The following is a 16666-nucleotide window of genomic DNA, read 5'->3' on the forward strand; positions in this document are numbered from 1 at the left end:
CAGATAGCGCTCTGCTGTCTCCATGACTTTTTTTGTGAGAATATGTTGATCTCTCCTTTGTTTCCATGACAACATAAGACCTAGCCAAGACAGTGCTGAAGCTAACCTCGCAAACAGGAATTTTTATTTATGCGGATAGAGTTGTAGCTGACTGCACTGATGAATGCAGACGTCAGAGAGCATCGCTACAACAGTCACAACACAAAACCTGGTCCAGCTCAGGACCAAGTCAGGACCAAGTCAGGACCAGCTCAGGACCAAGTCAGGACCAGCTCAGGACCAGCTCAGGACCAAGTCAGGACCAGCTCAGGACCAAGTCAGGACCAGACCTTGACTTGGGGGACAGCTGTGACGATGAGGTGTTTTAAACTCAACAGTGAGGTTAGAAATGACTTTTTATGTAGATGTTTTTGTTATTTCAAACAGCAGTCCCTGAAAAAGAAAGAGGAGAAAATAAAACACATCCGTGTTCATGTTAACTGGTTTTCACAACATTCTCTTAAAGTTCTTACATCTAGAGCAGAAACGTAGAAATGAGTTTAATGCTGATTAGAGTTTTAGGTTGTTGAAATCAGGACCTGGCCCCAAACCAGCATTAAAACTAGCTCAGAAAGGGAAAGTCCTTCATGACGGAGGACACATCAAGTTTCTCTAGAGGCGACGCAGAAGTCTGCAGAGATGAAGTAAAGGTTCATTTACGCTCTTCACAAAAGACAGATACAGAGAATTTCGTCCGTCTTCTCTGCAGAATTTGGTCTGTTTTCGGGGCCCTGGCAGATCCGTTCCCTGACGGAGCAAACAGAGCAGTACCACTGGAAACTGTGGGGGCAGTGTTGAGCAGCAAAGCCGATGTGCAACCCACAAAAGGAACAACGAAGACATATCCGTTTACGCATTTAACAGGAGCATGAATGGGCCTTAACTTGGCCTCTCACTGCTCATCACCCGATACCATCCCCACAGCGAAGCACGGTAGGGGAGGCATCATGCTATGGGGTTGCTGGTCAGCAGCTGGGAAAAGGAGCCCAAAACTGTCTATTTCTTCCCTTGTCTTTAGGAGATCAAGAAGCACTAGATTTCCTCCATCATTCGGTCCCTAAAAGAAAACGAGTCCCTTGTTCCAGTAAATCGGATGGTCCAGACAGAGGAACCTGGTTTGGACTAAAAACTGGTCGAACCAGAGAGAAAAATAAATGAAGCCAAATAAAAACTATCCAGAGTGACAGAGCTGAGATTAATTAATCTATCAGCTTCATGGTGACCACACAAAAACCCAGACTGGAGGGACCGGGATCAGGACTGGTCTCTGACAGGCCTTGACTAAGTTCAGACTCAAACCCCGTCTGAGAAGAAACCAGAGCAGACCAGACGTCTCCGTGCCACACCTGTCTTCCTGTTGTCTGAAAATCAACATTTACAGCCCAGAAAGCTAAAATCCAGATGAAAACACCACCGAACAAATGACCGCGGAAACAAGCGAGAGGACTCGTCTGCAGGTTAAATGTCATGCTGAAGAAAACAGCATAAGCTGCTCAGATCAGCATGTAATGGAGAATAGGTCAAATCCAAGTGGAGAACATCTGGACTGACACACAAACGACATACGATCCTCAAAAAGGGAGTGTGTGTGTGTGTTTTAATCAGCCGGCCATGAAGGGCTGAGATTACAGGCTTTAGAGACTTAACAGGCATAAAGACGACGTGGAGCAGCACGGCAGGTAAACAGAAAACCAGGTGACACGTCGTCGGGCCGCCACTCAGCACAGGTTTCAGGCTGGTGGGAAGTGTCCAGTTTTCAGCCACAAATCACAAAAAGCTGCTTCTTAAACAGAAGTTTTATTCAAGTCAGACCGGAGAGCAAAGACAGAGGAAACGAAAGCTTCTTTAGCAAAACAAAGACGGGATTAATTCTGATTTCAGCCCAGAGTCTGAAGTTTGTTCATTTACTGGTTTTATAAAAGCTGAGAGACCTGGACTGTCAGCATGAGACAAGAACAAAGGTCTGGATGGCGGTTAAATATCAGCAAGAAGTTTTCATCTAGATTAATGAATCATTTTAGTTTCACGCATTTCATTTACTTTTCTATTTAAATTAGATTTAAGTAACTTTTCCACACGTCCATCATAACACCTGCCTTCCTCGCGTTTAAGAAGAAGAAGACCACGAATCTTCACACAACATAAGTCAGACATCTTTAATTAGAAAGTTTCATCACCTCAGAGTTCAGATGATTACTAAACAATGTTAGTTAGTCATACATCTAAGGCTGAATTCCTTCTGATCCAAGGCACCAACGCTGTTACACACAACCCATAAAAGCATCGACACACAACATGATTCCTTTCTGGACTGAGAATCTTAAACTAACGTAGTTTTAACCAACTTAAAATGAAAACAAGGCAGGAAATGAATGACTCATTTTGAAGTTATTAAGACGTCAAACGGAAAAGCTGAAATTTTGAAGAAAATCCTGATATTTAAAGGAAACATCAAACCAAACTTTAATGAAAAGATTAAACAGTAAATTTTAAAGCTTTAAGGGAAACAGATGGTCCTTTGTAAGGGTTTTATTTATTTTAAGGGATTTCTTTAGTGTAAAACGAGTAAATCTCGTGTAGACAAATGAAGCTTTTGAACATTTTCGGGGGAAAATGTGAGAAAACTGATTTAAATAGCAAACTGCAGACTTTCAGGAAAATCTTCAGTTAATGTATTTAGTGAAACTGAAAATTTTATTTCCAGTCGGACAGAATTTTATTTGCACCACAGGAACTTTTTCAGAAAAACCTGCATAGGTGAATCATTTCAGTGAAAAATGTCTCATTTTAGAAGCAAAATGAGGTTTTCAGCAGCATAAAATGACAAGGTGAGAAAATTAAATGTGTTCAGAGCAGAAAAGAGGCGTTTGTTGATCTTCAAAGCTTCCAAAGAAATGATTTAAATGTTTTTTTCCTTAATCTAAACATTAAAAAGAATAAAAACAGAACCAGCTTCAAGTATCAGCCAAAAAACTGAAACCCGACGTCTTCTTCGCTTTCATTCTTCGTTTTTTCTGGCTGTTTGAAGGGAATCTCAATCCGGATCAAACCGCTTCCTCTTCACAGTTTAAAAACAACTTGAAATGGTATTTGTACGTGTATGAAAGTTAACATTTTACCAGATAAAAATAGCACAAATTAAATTAGAGTCTGCATCAACGTCATTAAATGTTTTCTAAATGAGGAAATAAGGAGATGAACACATTAATGTGGGATGTAAAAATAATCTAAAGTTGACTTTTTTCTTTTTAGATTTTAAAAATGTCTTAAATTCAGTCATTTTTTCTCAGTGTTTCATTGGTTGTCAATTCAATTTTCTCCATATTTTCTGCAACTAGCAGTTACCATAGTAACCATCAACTAATGTCCCAGTTTGATTAACCAATCATGTGTCTGCAAACTGTAGGAAAACAGAATTATCTCCTAGGCAACGTAATCCTGGAAATTGAAAGATTTCCGGTTGTTTGACTTCATCGTTCTAATGTTGTGCTTCTCAATATGCAAATGAGAGCGTGTGAATGCAGGCGTACGATTGGTTCCTGGCCTTCCCGCCTCCAGCTGGCGTCCTGATTGGACAGGCGTGACGGCCCTCCGGTCCAATTAAAAACAGGCGTCGATCTTTTAAAGTGAGCTGGTTTGTCCATCAGCCTCTAATCACATTATCTGGAGTTTTGGTCCAGTTTTCAGAAATTCATCAGACACATTTACATCAACTTAAAAAGTCCAGTTTTAGTCAGACTAACAGCATCATTTGGTTTTTCATGTGTAAATGTGGTTAGTTTAGTTTGTTATAGGAAGTTTCTATCATTAAATTCCCATTATGGAAAGGCATCTGGTTTCCTCGCCTCCCACTCCCTCTTCAAAGAGACGAAGCAGCTTTTTAAAAACATTAAAATTGACTTTAAAAAGCAGAAATGACTGACATGTTTTTCTGTTTGCAGCACATAATTCAGCTTTTCCCTCCCTTCCCACACATATAAACATGAACCGTTAACCTGGGCCAGTTCCAGAAAGCAGGTTCTGAGTTTCCTTCTTTACCAAAGACCCGTGTGCGTCAATAAGAACCTCTCGCTCCAGTCGGGTTAAATAACCAGCTTTTTGTTGGCGGCTGCCACGGTGAAGCCAGGTATCAGAGCGCCAATAAAAATCGATTTTTAATGTTCCGAACTCCAGGTAAACATACTCAGAGTTGATGAAAGTCTCTGATTAGACTCGGAGTTAGTTAACCCGGAGTTTGACCAGACTCAGAGTTAGTTAACCTGGAGTTTGACTAGACTCGGAGTTAGTTAACCTGGAGTTTGACCAGACTCGGAGTTAGTTAACCCGGAGTTTGACCAGACTCGGAGTTAGTTAACCTGGAGTTTGACTAGACTCAGTTAGCTAACCTGTAGTTTGACTAGACTCAGTTAGTTAACCAGGAGTTTGACCAGACTCGGAGTTAGTTAACCTGGAGTTTGACTAGACTCAGTTAGTTAACCTGTAGTTTGACTAGACTCAGTTAGTTAACCTGGAGTTTGACCAGACTCGGAGTTAGTTAACCTGGAGTTTGACTAGACTCGGAGTTAGTTAACCCGGAGTTTGACCAGACTCAGAGTTAGTTAACCCGGAGTTTGACCAGACTCAGAGTTAGTTAACATGGAGTTTGACTAGACTCAGTTAGTTAACCTGTAGTTTGACTAGACTCAGTTAGTTAACCTGGAGTTTGACCAGACTCGGAGTTAGTTAACCTGGAGTTTGACTAGACTCGGAGTTAGTTAACCCAGAGTTTGACCAGACTCAGAGTTAGTTAACCCGGAGTTTGACCAGACTCAGAGTTAGTTAACATGGAGTTTGACTAGACTCGGTTAGTTGAACCTGCTTTCTGGAGCAGGACTTGGACCAACACATTAATAAAGTGACTTTTGTTTCAACCTGATGAGTAAAATCTTTCAGTAAAAACTTCACTTGAAATGAAATAAATAGAAAAGCTTGAAATGAAACCATCTGCCAGCTGATTGGATGCACGCTGCAGGATCCTGCGCTCTGATTGGTCAGAACTCTACAAGCAGATAGAGAAAAATTTGATGACGGCGTCCCTGAAAAGACAAAATACACGGTGTTATAGTCAGTATGATTACTGATTATTTATCAAACTGTTCTGCTGGTCCTCTTTAGAATATAGTTAAAATTCAACAAGAAGTCATCTAAACTAATAATTTAAACAGAAGTAAGTCATTTTAACTAATTAATAACTGGTAAATGAGTAAAAGGTTAAACTATCAGGACCGATGTAAACATATTTTCTAAAAATTTAGAAAAGCAGAAAGGAAGGAAGATAAAGAGTTAAAGTCTGTCCACAAACCAGCATGAACCAACCAGCATGAACTAGATTTAATCAATGTTTAAAATGATTTATAAAGACGTTTAAAGTTTCTGTTTCCAAACAAAAGGACGAAACATCCAAAGAAGAACTTTGGAAAGTCCTTCAAGGATCCTGGAGAACTATTCCTGAAGACCTGGAATGACAGAAAGCTTCTCTATAGCTCGTCTTTGCACAAACTGTGAGTCTGATCAATGGATGCGCCCCCACCAGCAGCACCACCAGCAACACCATCACCACCACCACCACCAGTACGTCCACTCACTCCCACACCTGTGTGAGGTCACAGACCTAATGACCCACCCCCTCGGCTCGAAGTATGTCGCTCATTCATCTCCTGAGTCACGTCAAACTTCTGTGTTTTAAGTTCATGCAAATAAAAGTTCTTAGTTTTCGTTTTATTATTTTCTGTGTGTGTGTGTGTGTGTGTGTAACTTGCTTCCTTTCAGCTTGCATATTAACTCTAATACCATCTTAAATACTATCTTGAATCTTGTAAAACTCCATTTCCACCAAGGGGCCCAACTCAGGACGCAACAATTTGGTTGGGTAAACCCTGATCCCTGTTGCGTTTCCATGGCAACCATACCCTTACCCAGTAGGCGGGGTATTAGCTGGAAAGTAATAATCGCATCATCTACATAATACCATGACATCATAGCGATTCTACGGAGGAGAACGGTGGACGGCCAGCAGGTTCTTTCTGATTCTGGTGTGGCTTTAAACAATAAATTCACCGTATATTTAAACATGAAGTTGTTCCTGCTTTTACTGAGTCACACAGGAAGTGATGAGTCATTCTGCCAATGGACATACTGCAGTGTGTCCATCTCCACCCTTTAGGGTCAGGTCGGTAAGGTTGGAGCCCCAACGAAAGAGTCCCACGAGGAGTCCGACAAGTTGGTATTCTGTATATGTACCGACCCTTAACATACCAAGCCGGACCCGTACCGTACCGAGCCAGACCCGTACCGTACCGAGCCAGACCCGTACTGTACCGACCCGTAACATACCGAGCCGGACCCGTACCGTACCGAGCCAGACCCGTACTGTACCGACCCGTAACATACCGAGCCGGACCCGTACCGAGCCATACCCGTACTGTACCGACCCGTAACATACCGAGTCGGACCAGTACCGTACCTAGCCATACCCGTACTGTACCGACCCGTAACATACCGAGTCTGACCCGTACCGTACCGAGCTGGACCCGTACTGTACCGAACCCCTACCGTACCGAGCCGGACCCCTACCGTACTGAGCCAGACCCGTACTGTACCGACCTGTAACATACCGAGTTGGACCTGTACCGTACCGAGCCGGACCCGTACGGTACCGACCCGGACCCGTATCGTACCGTACCGAGTCAGACCTGTACCGTACCGAGCCGGACCCGTACCATACCGAGCTGGACCCGTACGGAACCGAGTCAAACCCGTACCGTACTAACCCGGACCGAGTCAGACCTGTACCGTACCGAGCCGGACCCGTACGGAACCGAGTCAAACCCGTACCGTATCGAGCCAGACCCGTACCGAGCCAGAACTTTTGGTGGAAACAGGGCTTTGTGGGTTAAGACTGTGTTAAAGAATTTTAGACCAAATATTCACTAACAAGCTCCACAGAACTGGACCGACTCCGTTTCTGACCTTACTGGGTTTATGTTCAACCAGTAGATTACTGGTATTGATGAAACAGCTTTAACTCCAACTACAGGTGATCAACTCCTGAGCTGATGTGCTGCTGCTGACTGATCCATCAATGTACGAAAGATTCACAAAGTTGCAGCCAGTCAGCTCAGGTGTTTGTGTACATACCTGGCAAAGGGGATGTAGGAGAGGCCGTACCTGCAACAACAGCAGCAGTCAGACAGGTGACCCTCACACAGGAAATGAATGAATGAATGAATGAATGAATGTGAAACTATATACAAAAAGAAAGTAATGAAAAAAAGAATAATAATAATTATTGCATCATCAAATCATGATATAAAGAAGTTGGAAAAGGAAATCCCACCCTCATCAGGGTTTATGTAGTACATAATATCCACATACATTATAACCCAAATTACTATATGTACAGCCTAAATATCCATATCAACAAACACATGTATGTGTGTTTTATTGTGTTTGTGTGTGTTTTCTACCAGGTGAATGCCAGAAACTGCAGGATGCAGAAGAGCAGAGCGAGTCCGTTGTTCTTCCACTGCAGAGACAAAAACAACGATCAAACATCCGACACAGGAAGCAGCTGGACACACGGCGCTCAGCAGGACCGGATTCTTACCCAGAAGGCAGCGCAGAGCGTCAGCACCAAACACACCTGAGAGGACACACACACAATCAGCTGTGTTCAAGCAGCTCTGACAGTCTGATAAAACCTGAACCTGGGCTAATGAAAGCCAGGCGTGACCTCACCAGCATGATGATGGTGGCGAGCGCTCGCTCTTTAGCGCACATGGACTTCAGCTGCCGCAGCGGGCCGATCAGAAACATGGTGCTGGAATCACATCAGCACACAGGTTCACCATCTTTCAGAAGCTACCTGCAGTTCTGATGTCCACCAGCAGAGAGCGCACCCTGAAGGCAGCACTGGCCCAGAGGGATGCTGGGTAAAGTTCTACAGTTCATAAAGTCAGCAGACAGCGTTCACATCAGCAGATAAACATTTTGGTCCAGTCTGTTATGATCTGGTCTCACTGGGAGGACCTGGACTGGTCGGAACCAACAGGAGAGTTCAGGTTCTACTGGTTCTAACTGGTCTGGGTAGGTACCTGGCCAGGGCGCAGATGTTTCCCACGCTGTAGAGGACGGCAAAGACAGGAAGTCCAAACCCCGGAATCCACAAAAGACAGGTGGCCTGGTTACAGAGAGGCAGACAGGCTGTTACCATAGCAACAGGTAGGACTCAAGCCCAGTCAGATCAAAACTCGCCGTTACCATGGATACAGACAACTCCTTAGAAAGCGCAGAGGCAGAAAAGAGGTCTGACTGACACACAGAAGAGATGTTTCCATGGAAACAGAAGGCTGCAAGACATGGATACAGAAAGACAGAAGAGTTACAATTCTGCAAAGAAGACACAAAAACTTTTATTAAGTCCTGTTACTATGGAAACAGGTGGGAAAAAATAGCAGATTGGCTGTTACCATGGCCACAGACAACCTCAGAGAATTGTTTCCATGGAAACAGAAGGTTGCAAAACAGATGTGCCGTTACCATAGGTACAGACAGTAGCTTTAACATTAATAAGAAATAAGAGGTATGCTGTTACCATGGAAACAGAAAAGAGAAAGCTTCCATGGAAACAAAATCAGGCTGCAATGACAAAAAAAGAAACTTATAAATGAGTGACACAATGTTACCATGGAAACTTATAGGAAAACTAGCAGATTTCCTGTTGCCATGGATACGGTAGACATGATCTTACTACAGCCACAAGAGAACAAGAACAGGGCTGTGAAGCTGACAGAACACAGACAGAATGGGTGTTGCTATGGATACCGCCAGCATGGCAGGATGCTACAACGGAAAGCACAAGTTACCATGGACATCAACATGAGGCGAACCAGCACCACTGCTGCTTAAACCAGGCCGGGACAACTGGCATAACCGCCTCATTTCACACTTTATTTAGGTTTAAAGGCATGAAGAAATACAATTTTCCATAACTGCTTGTAAATGCAACACCGACTGGCTCGCTGGCGGGACTCGGCCTCCAGTCTGCTTGTTTCTAATGGATAATGTATTCCTTTAAAACTTTAATGATCAGAGCGGCATTAAGGAATGAGTGGAAGACAAAAGGAAACCTGCAGACATCAACACAGATAAAGGCAGAAAGTAGAATCATGCAGCATCTCGTGGACTCACCAGGACGGAGCAGAAGGCTCCCAGAACGAAGCAGATCAGGAATCCCTTCATCCTCGTCCCCCAGGCCAGCGTTGACGCTTGATTGGCTCTCTGCATAGACAGCATCTTCATCAAAACCTTCCTCAGTTTTAACGCATGACCTCAGACTCAACTTACAGAGTCAAAATTATACTCATTTATACATTTATGCTTAGCAGTTCAAGAGCTCTGTACTTCTGGTTTGTTTCTTCAGGGACATAACACTTGAAATAGTGTTTGATTAAAAGATTGTAGATGATTTTACATTTTCAGGATAAAATCCAGAATAAGAAACACTTATTATACTTGAAGAAACCAGAAAGAAATCAACACAGCAATTAATGACATTTTGTCTCAGTGAAAAACTGATTATCAAGCACATAAAAAGAAAATCGATTCATTTTAAAAAGGCCGAATTTACCATTAAAAGTTTATATTTGTAATGCATCCACAAAAATACAGATAATTTTACTGAACAAATACAAGACTGAAGAAAACATTGAAACTTGAAGATTCTCAAGCAAGTTCTGCATGATTTCTGTCTTTCTTTTCAGACTATTTAAGGTTTATTTTTTATCACAATAACACTAATAATAACTGTACTGATATCCTCTAAATCACACAGAACTTAAAAATAAGTGGTTCGTGTCTGAAATGTCCAATTAAACTTTGTTCTGGCTCCATCCCTAACTTGTATTTCACTGCCTCTCCCAGGCACAAGCTAACAGCTAACAGCTAACAACAACACCTCCAGGATGCCGCTCCCGTCCGCGTTCCCATCGTCCTGCCCACTCAAAACCCTCTTCAGTTTATCCATAAACCCTTTCTTTCCGGAGACAGAGGCCTGATCACTTCGGTAACTTTCCAAAAGCTTTTTGGGTGGGAGTTTCAGGTGTAGCAGGTGTTTTTTTGTTCTTTTTTCGGAGCGTTGTGAAGAGCAGCAGAGTTTACATCAACAGGTGCGGCACTTCCGCCTGCAATACCGCCTCTGGCCACAGCGCAGCCAAGGGTGGCGCTGTTTCTCACCATGTGAGGCCTTTTTATTGATTTACAGCAACTGTTTAAAACAATGAGAACAAATGACCATAAAAAAAAACATTGAAATTGTTTAATTTTTATTTCAGTTCAAATAAACTGAAATAAAGATGACAAATTGAAACCAAGCAGGACTGTTTAAAAAAATAAAGAGGCAGAATATTTTAAATATAGCAGTTCTTTTATTAAAATATTGCAGGGGTTTGATAATAACATCCTGGTATTTTCAATAGTTTTCTAGTTAGATGTTGATTTAAAAATATGCTTCACACTGTTAACTATTATTTAAAAATCATCACAAGACTCATAGCTGTAAAAAAAAAGAAAAGAAAGTAGAACATGGAAAACTGAGGTTACTGTGGTTGTACTTGGGCTTAACAGATGGCCATTTATGTCTCTAATAAGTTGTGTATTATACAATTTACGGCACCTCTGATGTGTTTAAAACTGTTGTTCCCAACGTAGAGGGGCCATCAGATGATTAACAGAACAAAACGTTTTGCTTCTAATCTTTAAGTAGTTTCTGGTCTCTGTCGATGGGAAGAATAAATCTGTCTTCCTCTACACCGCTGAATTGGAAAAAGATGTCGTCAGAGGACTTGAGTGAAGATAGTGTGAGTTTAGGGGTGTTTCTGTGTGCAGGACTTAGGGAACTTTCACCCTGGTGGAGTTCCAGTAGATGGGCTGTGGCATGGACACTTGAACATGACATGTTGGACAGGACTGCTTCCTCCACAACCACTCCTCTATACACTGCAGAGACAGCAAGACAAGAGTCCTTTACAACTCTGGATGGACTGTAAGACAACAAACAACCAACCTATAACAGAAAATAAAGAGAGACATTCAAAGAAATGTGTCTCTTTTATGTCTTAATATATCCTTACAAGACATTCTAAGTCTAGACGAAACCTTCCATATTGACATCACTCTATCCTAAGACCCACCACCCATCGATAGGCACCGCCCTGGCAAATTTGATGAAACTTGGAGAACTGGAAGGTAAAGGAAGAACCCTATAGATCTTGTTATGAAACACTTTCATGAAGGCTGAGAAACATTGGTTCTGGTGTAGGGTGGTAAGCAAGATGGCGGCATGGGCACACGCAGCAGCTCCAGGCTGTCGGCTATTTACGTCTGTTTTGATGTTTTTGTGTGTGTTTCCTGTATTTTTAAGACTAGAGGCCTTAATCCAGTACGGAAGGGCTGACCTGCTGGAATTGGGGAAAAATTATGTTTTTTCTGCATCGCCACACAGACCGGTTCTGCCCAGTCTCCTTCTCACCAACGCCAGGTCTCTTGCCAACAACTTGTTGGAAATTTGTCTGAGGATTATCTCAAGACTGTCAGCTGTGTGGCTTCTTCACAGGGACCTGGCTGGACAACCATATCCCCGACACAGCGGTGGAGCTAGCGGGGCGCTCTCTGTTCTAGGCCAACCACACGGGTAAGACCGAAGGCGGAGTACGTGCACAACTTGTGGTGTACAGCTACGCACATTACTGGGACCTTCTGCTCCCCGACCCGGAATATCTGGCAGTAAAGTGCAGACCAGTTTAAACTGGTTAGAGAACTCAGCTCGGTCCTGATCATAGCGCCCACAGACCACCACCAGCTAATGCTAAGTTAGCGCTGGAGGAGCTTTGCTGCAGATGGCAGATGAACGCTGATCCAGAGGCGGTTGTGATCGTGGTTGAGGACTTTAACTACGTGGAATTAAAATCTTTCCTTCCCAAATTCCACAAATTCATAAACTTTCCAACAAGAGACTTTAACATACTGGAGCAGGTGTACTGGAACGTTCCGGGAGCAGACAAGGCTGCAGCAGCTCCTCAACTCTGGATGTGGAGCTGGTCCCTGCCTACAGACCTCTGATCTGCAGGACCAAACCACCCCCAGAACCATCCAGGTCTGGACTGAGGAGGCTTCCTCAGCCTTACAGGACTGCTGTGAGCACACAGAGTGGGGAGGGTTCAAAGAGGACGCTGATCTGGAGGAAAACACATCGTCTGTGCTGACTTATGTTCACTTCTGCTCTGATGCTGTTCTTCCCACAAAGACCATCCCAGTTTTCCCAGCCAGAAGCCGTGGGTGGAACACAGTGAAGAACATGAAGAACATCATCCCTGCCGGCCTGGACAGCCTGCAGTTGGTCTACAGGGAGAAGCGTTCTACGGAGGATGCTGTCTCCATAGCGCTTCACATGGTCCTGACTCACCTGCAGCATCCCAACACCTGTGTTAGGACGCTGCTTTTGGACTTCAGCTCAGCCTTTAACACTGTTCTCCTGGACCTGCTGGTCCTGAAGCTCCACAACCTGGTCTACAGCATCACTCTGCACCTGGATCAGGAACTTCCTCACCAACAGGCCCAGGTGGTGAGGATAGGGAAGTCAGCATCTTCACCGCTGATCCTCACCGCTGGAGCGCCGCAGGGTTGTGTGCTCGGCTCCGCCCTCTTCACCCTCTTCACACAGGACTGCTCTGCCATCCACCCACCACCACGGCTGGGAAGTCTGCAGATGATCCCACCGTGGTGGGTCTCATATCCAACAATGATGAGACCACTACAGAGAAGAGGTCCAGAGTCTCACAGAATGCTGGTCCAGGAACAATCTGGTTCTTATCAACAAGACCAGGGAGGTCCTAGTAGCTTCCAGGAAGTCCAGGAAGACTGAGCACGGTCCTCTCTGCATCCATGGAGAGGCAGTAGAGCGAGTGGACAGCGTGAAGTTCCTGGACACCCACATTTCCTCTGACCTCTCCTGGACTGAACACTTCCACCTGGTGAAGAAGCCCAACAACAGCTCTCCCTCCAAAATTTCGTTATGATCTTGAAGTTGAATTGAACAGGTGTTGTTACCTCTTTGTGGAAGGTGTGTGTACACTGCAGCTCTCTGGTTCCACCAGATCCTTGGTTTAAGTCGTTGTGACAGATCAGACACATGCTGTATGCATCACTCTGCAAAGCACAGCCATCATTTAGACACACAAAGATCCTCACAACGCCATTTTCTGACCAAAAACAACACGTCTTCGCACCCACCAACGACATGACGTTACGTCTCCTAAACTGGCCCCGCCTCTCGGGTGGCACGGCCTCGGGGATGGTGGCAATTAGGGACGGCCTTCTCTCAAGTGGGGGTGGGGTGGCCTCCTGTGGGGTGGGCAGGAGGCGGCGAGAGGACGAGCGATGCAGCAAAACCCTCGCAGTCACCGGAGCGCAAGTGGACGAGTGGAGACGAGACAGCTGCATGGATGATAGAGTTGCCTGGACATAGAGATGGGATCAATCAATCAATCAGCCACCAATAAATCAATCAATCATCTGACGTGGAGTCAATCTGTTCACAAAGAGTAAGGAAATGTGTGTTTGGTGGATCATTTCTCACCTTAATAAAACCAACTGCTGAGGTGTTAGAAATGGCTGGAAAGATTAATCAGTTACAGGGAGGTAGAACTGGTAAGATGATGACGAATGAGCAACAACCCCCCCTAAAAAAAGGAGAATTCCCTGTAGATTCTCCTGTTGGTGTCCAGATCTGGACTCACAGCAGGTCATCGCATCCTCACCTGGGACTCTGTGGTGATCCTGGATCTGTGGCGGAGAACCTGGAGGATGGAGTTAGGGTCTGGAGATACGGGACCACCACTGGCTCCAGAACCTCGTTCAGATCTGTTTGTCTACCAGGTCAGACATGGCTGACACACACCAGGCAGCACCAGGAGAATACTACCGCGGTTTCTGGCATGTTTGGGGACTACCCACATGTTTAGCTAGGTAGTTATACAGAAGCATGTTAAGTTCTGCCCCCCTGTAAAAGCGACTGTGTAACACAACATCTGCTTTTATTAAAGCGGAAAATCCCTCCACCAAATACAGCTTCCTTACCTTTTGTGCTGAACTTAGATTACAGGTCAAATGCAGGTGACTGACGAACACAGCGGCGTGTGAGCTGGAGAGTCCGGCCAGCAGCTTCTTTTTAAAACTCAACCGGACCAGAGAGCTCTGAGCCGACTGAGCCTGAGCTAAATACAGCAGCTCAACAGCTCACACATGCACTTCTTACGTCCTCCATGTGACAGGAGTTCCCACATCTGGAAGTAGTCCAGATTCCTACAACCCTTCAGTTTTCTCCACTTCAACGCAGAGAGCCAGAGGAACAGATGTTACGTACGTCTTTATGTCTGGTTCTTCTTCTTTCTGCGTTACGTCTGAACGTGTTTCATGTACGGCCTGTAGGAACGGGAGCGATTTGGTCCCATCTGGTGTCACGTTGGAGTGAACGCTCATATTAAAGCAACCAATGCGAGTCAACTACAGTCTACAGTCTGAGTGGATGGACGATGGATATTCCCATTAGGACTTTGTTTTCCTGAACAGGAAAATTGTCCTTAGATTATTTTAGTGGTTTGCTTTTTATATGTTTTCCTTCCCTACAGATTTTCCTTGCAGCTGTCGGTCTGCAGTGTTCGGGTCATGTAAAGTCCCCTGCCTCTACTTTCATGAACGAACAAGAAGTCCATTATGAGTTATTACCCCATGAGTCAGCCACTAGTAGACTCAGTGACTTCTAAACTCTGCCACAATAATTCACCACCAGCTCCACCTGGGAGCCGCAGCGGTGCAGCCATTCTACCGAATGCTTCATCAGGTAATATGAGGCTTTCCTTCAAGCCTCGAACTGATGAGCTTCTCAAGCGAATGTGGATCAGAACTTCAACCGCAGCTGTTTTCTCACCGGACACGGCAGCGATGAGCGGCGTTCCGACCTCATCTGGACCAGCGGCTCTAAGCTGCACCTGCTTTCAGGCCTTCCTCGCTCTGCCTCCCCTTCCTCCTCCTCTTCCCCTTCCTCCTCCTCGTCTTCATGCTTCCTTTGCCCCCCTCTGTACTGCTGCATCCAGGCATTGAAGATCTTGGCATCTTCTTCGTCCTCCTCTTCTTCCTCCTCCTCCTCCTCCTCGTCCTCTTCTTCTCTCAGAGGGATGGGCTCTTCATCTTCTGAGAACACGTCTGCTTCCTCTCTCTCTGGATCCATTGTGGGAATGTTTGTGGAAGTAAAACGATCCTTCTGGAAAGATCTTCCTGGCTTCTAGAAGCTCTGAGTGATACGCAGGGTTTAGTGTAGCTCGTTAGCTTGTAGCAGCTGAGGATGAAGAGGCAGGTGGAGGAAGGCTTATCCTAACAGTGCTCCTCTGTCTACTCCTTGTAGATCCTTAAGGCCCCAACACAGAGCTGATGGTCTTCCTCTTCCTCCTCTTCCTCTGTGATAGTTGCTGCTTTTCTTTTGCTTCTGCTATCTGCACAGCTCTGACCTGAAGTCTCGGTTAATCCCTGTTCTGAAGCCCTGGAGGAGGAGGAGGAGGAGGAGGAGGAGGCAGATTACACCTTCTTACTGGATCTGTGTCACATGAGCTGAAAACACCTCGCTGCACTTCAGCTACTCGTTGATTAACTGTGTCATGGACCTGATAAAAGCTGGTCACACACACTGTAGCCTTCATCATCAGCAATAACCCCAATCTCTTGTTCGCTGTTAGTTTTTCACGTTTCACGTAAAATTAGTTTCTAAAATCAGCGCCCAGCCAGTATTACCCTGCCCACCCAGTTTAGCCTGCGTTTACGTTTCATGCTTTTAATCCTGTTTATTTATTTCATCACCACCTGCTTTGCCTGTTTGAACATATTTAATAGATGACAGCTCAAAAAAATGGAACAGGAGCAACATTAAGAAATAAACCTGACGGTAAAAGGAGCATTTCAGAGAGGCAGAGCCTCTCAGATGTAAAGCCGAGGTTCGCCAATATGGGACGAACTAGGTCTAAAAAATTTCCATAAAATCATTAAAGTACAGACGGATTTGACTTAAATGAAAAATGAGATGTTTCCATATTGAAAACGTGTAAATTACCAATTTAAAAAAGGACAGGTGACAAACGTATCAGTTTTTAATTAATTTATCAGAAAAACGACTACTTTATTTAATTTTTTACATTTTTTTATTTTGTAACCTGTTGTCTAAAATAAAATCCATGAATTGGATTATTTTAGTTTATTGATAAAATATCAGCTTTCTGCAAAAGAATAACGACATATGGTTTTGATTAAATCTTGTTTCTTCATAATTTATTGGATTGGACCGAAATAATCGTGTTTTTTATGATGAAAAATATAAACTACTTACTGTGATATGATTTATTCAAACAGTTTAATCTCTGAATAAGATTCTTAATATTAAATAACAAGTCTTCCTTTCTTGTTAAAGGCTTTTTCTCAGTCAGATATGGATCATTTATAAATAATTCTATTAAAAAGTTATCAAACGTCTTCAGTTTGCTGAACC

General features: G+C 44.1%; 3 protein-coding genes across 9 annotated transcripts in view; 1 reads left to right on the top strand and 2 right to left on the bottom strand.

Moving 5' to 3' along the window:
• The window catches only part of LOC121635255 (NLR family CARD domain-containing protein 3-like), a 1000352-nt gene that overhangs the window by 912048 nt on the left and 71638 nt on the right, over positions 1 to 16666 (top strand). The gene's annotated exons all lie outside the window — the stretch shown is intronic.
• LOC121635313 (vesicle transport protein SFT2B-like) lies at positions 2960 to 10268 on the bottom strand. Of its 6 annotated transcripts, none has more exons than XR_006009386.1 (9): positions 10034 to 10268; positions 9268 to 9357; positions 8172 to 8257; positions 7816 to 7897; positions 7685 to 7720; positions 7545 to 7603; positions 7216 to 7245; positions 4767 to 5114; positions 2960 to 4394 (listed from the first exon to the last, which is right to left on the bottom strand). XR_006009386.1 is itself a non-coding variant. In XM_041978456.1 (8 exons), exons 1-8 carry the CDS (start codon positions 10100 to 10102, stop codon positions 5078 to 5080), a joined length of 489 nt encoding a protein of 162 aa, XP_041834390.1. In that variant the 5' UTR covers positions 10103 to 10268; the 3' UTR covers positions 2960 to 5077. The 6 variants fall into 6 exon arrangements, 1 of the variants encoding a protein (XP_041834390.1); XR_006009385.1 differs by having other exon boundaries at positions 2960 to 4516; XR_006009384.1 differs by having other exon boundaries at positions 4579 to 5114.
• Positions 10503 to 16561, bottom strand: si:ch211-207l14.1 (histone H3.v1). 2 transcript variants are annotated; one of them, XM_041978443.1, is made up of 5 exons: positions 16508 to 16561; positions 15062 to 15670; positions 13366 to 13590; positions 13183 to 13281; positions 10503 to 11073 (listed from the first exon to the last, which is right to left on the bottom strand). In XM_041978443.1, the coding sequence occupies exons 2-5, from the start codon at positions 15359 to 15361 to the stop codon at positions 10966 to 10968; spliced, it is 732 nt and encodes a 243-aa protein (XP_041834377.1). In that variant the 5' UTR covers positions 15362 to 15670; positions 16508 to 16561; the 3' UTR covers positions 10503 to 10965. The 2 variants fall into 2 exon arrangements, with proteins under 2 accessions (XP_041834377.1, XP_041834378.1); XM_041978444.1 differs by lacking the exon at positions 16508 to 16561 and having other exon boundaries at positions 15062 to 15680.

This window comes from Melanotaenia boesemani, chromosome 24 (assembly GCF_017639745.1).
Source record: "Melanotaenia boesemani isolate fMelBoe1 chromosome 24, fMelBoe1.pri, whole genome shotgun sequence".
NCBI classification, from domain to species: Eukaryota; Metazoa; Chordata; class Actinopteri; order Atheriniformes; family Melanotaeniidae; genus Melanotaenia; species Melanotaenia boesemani.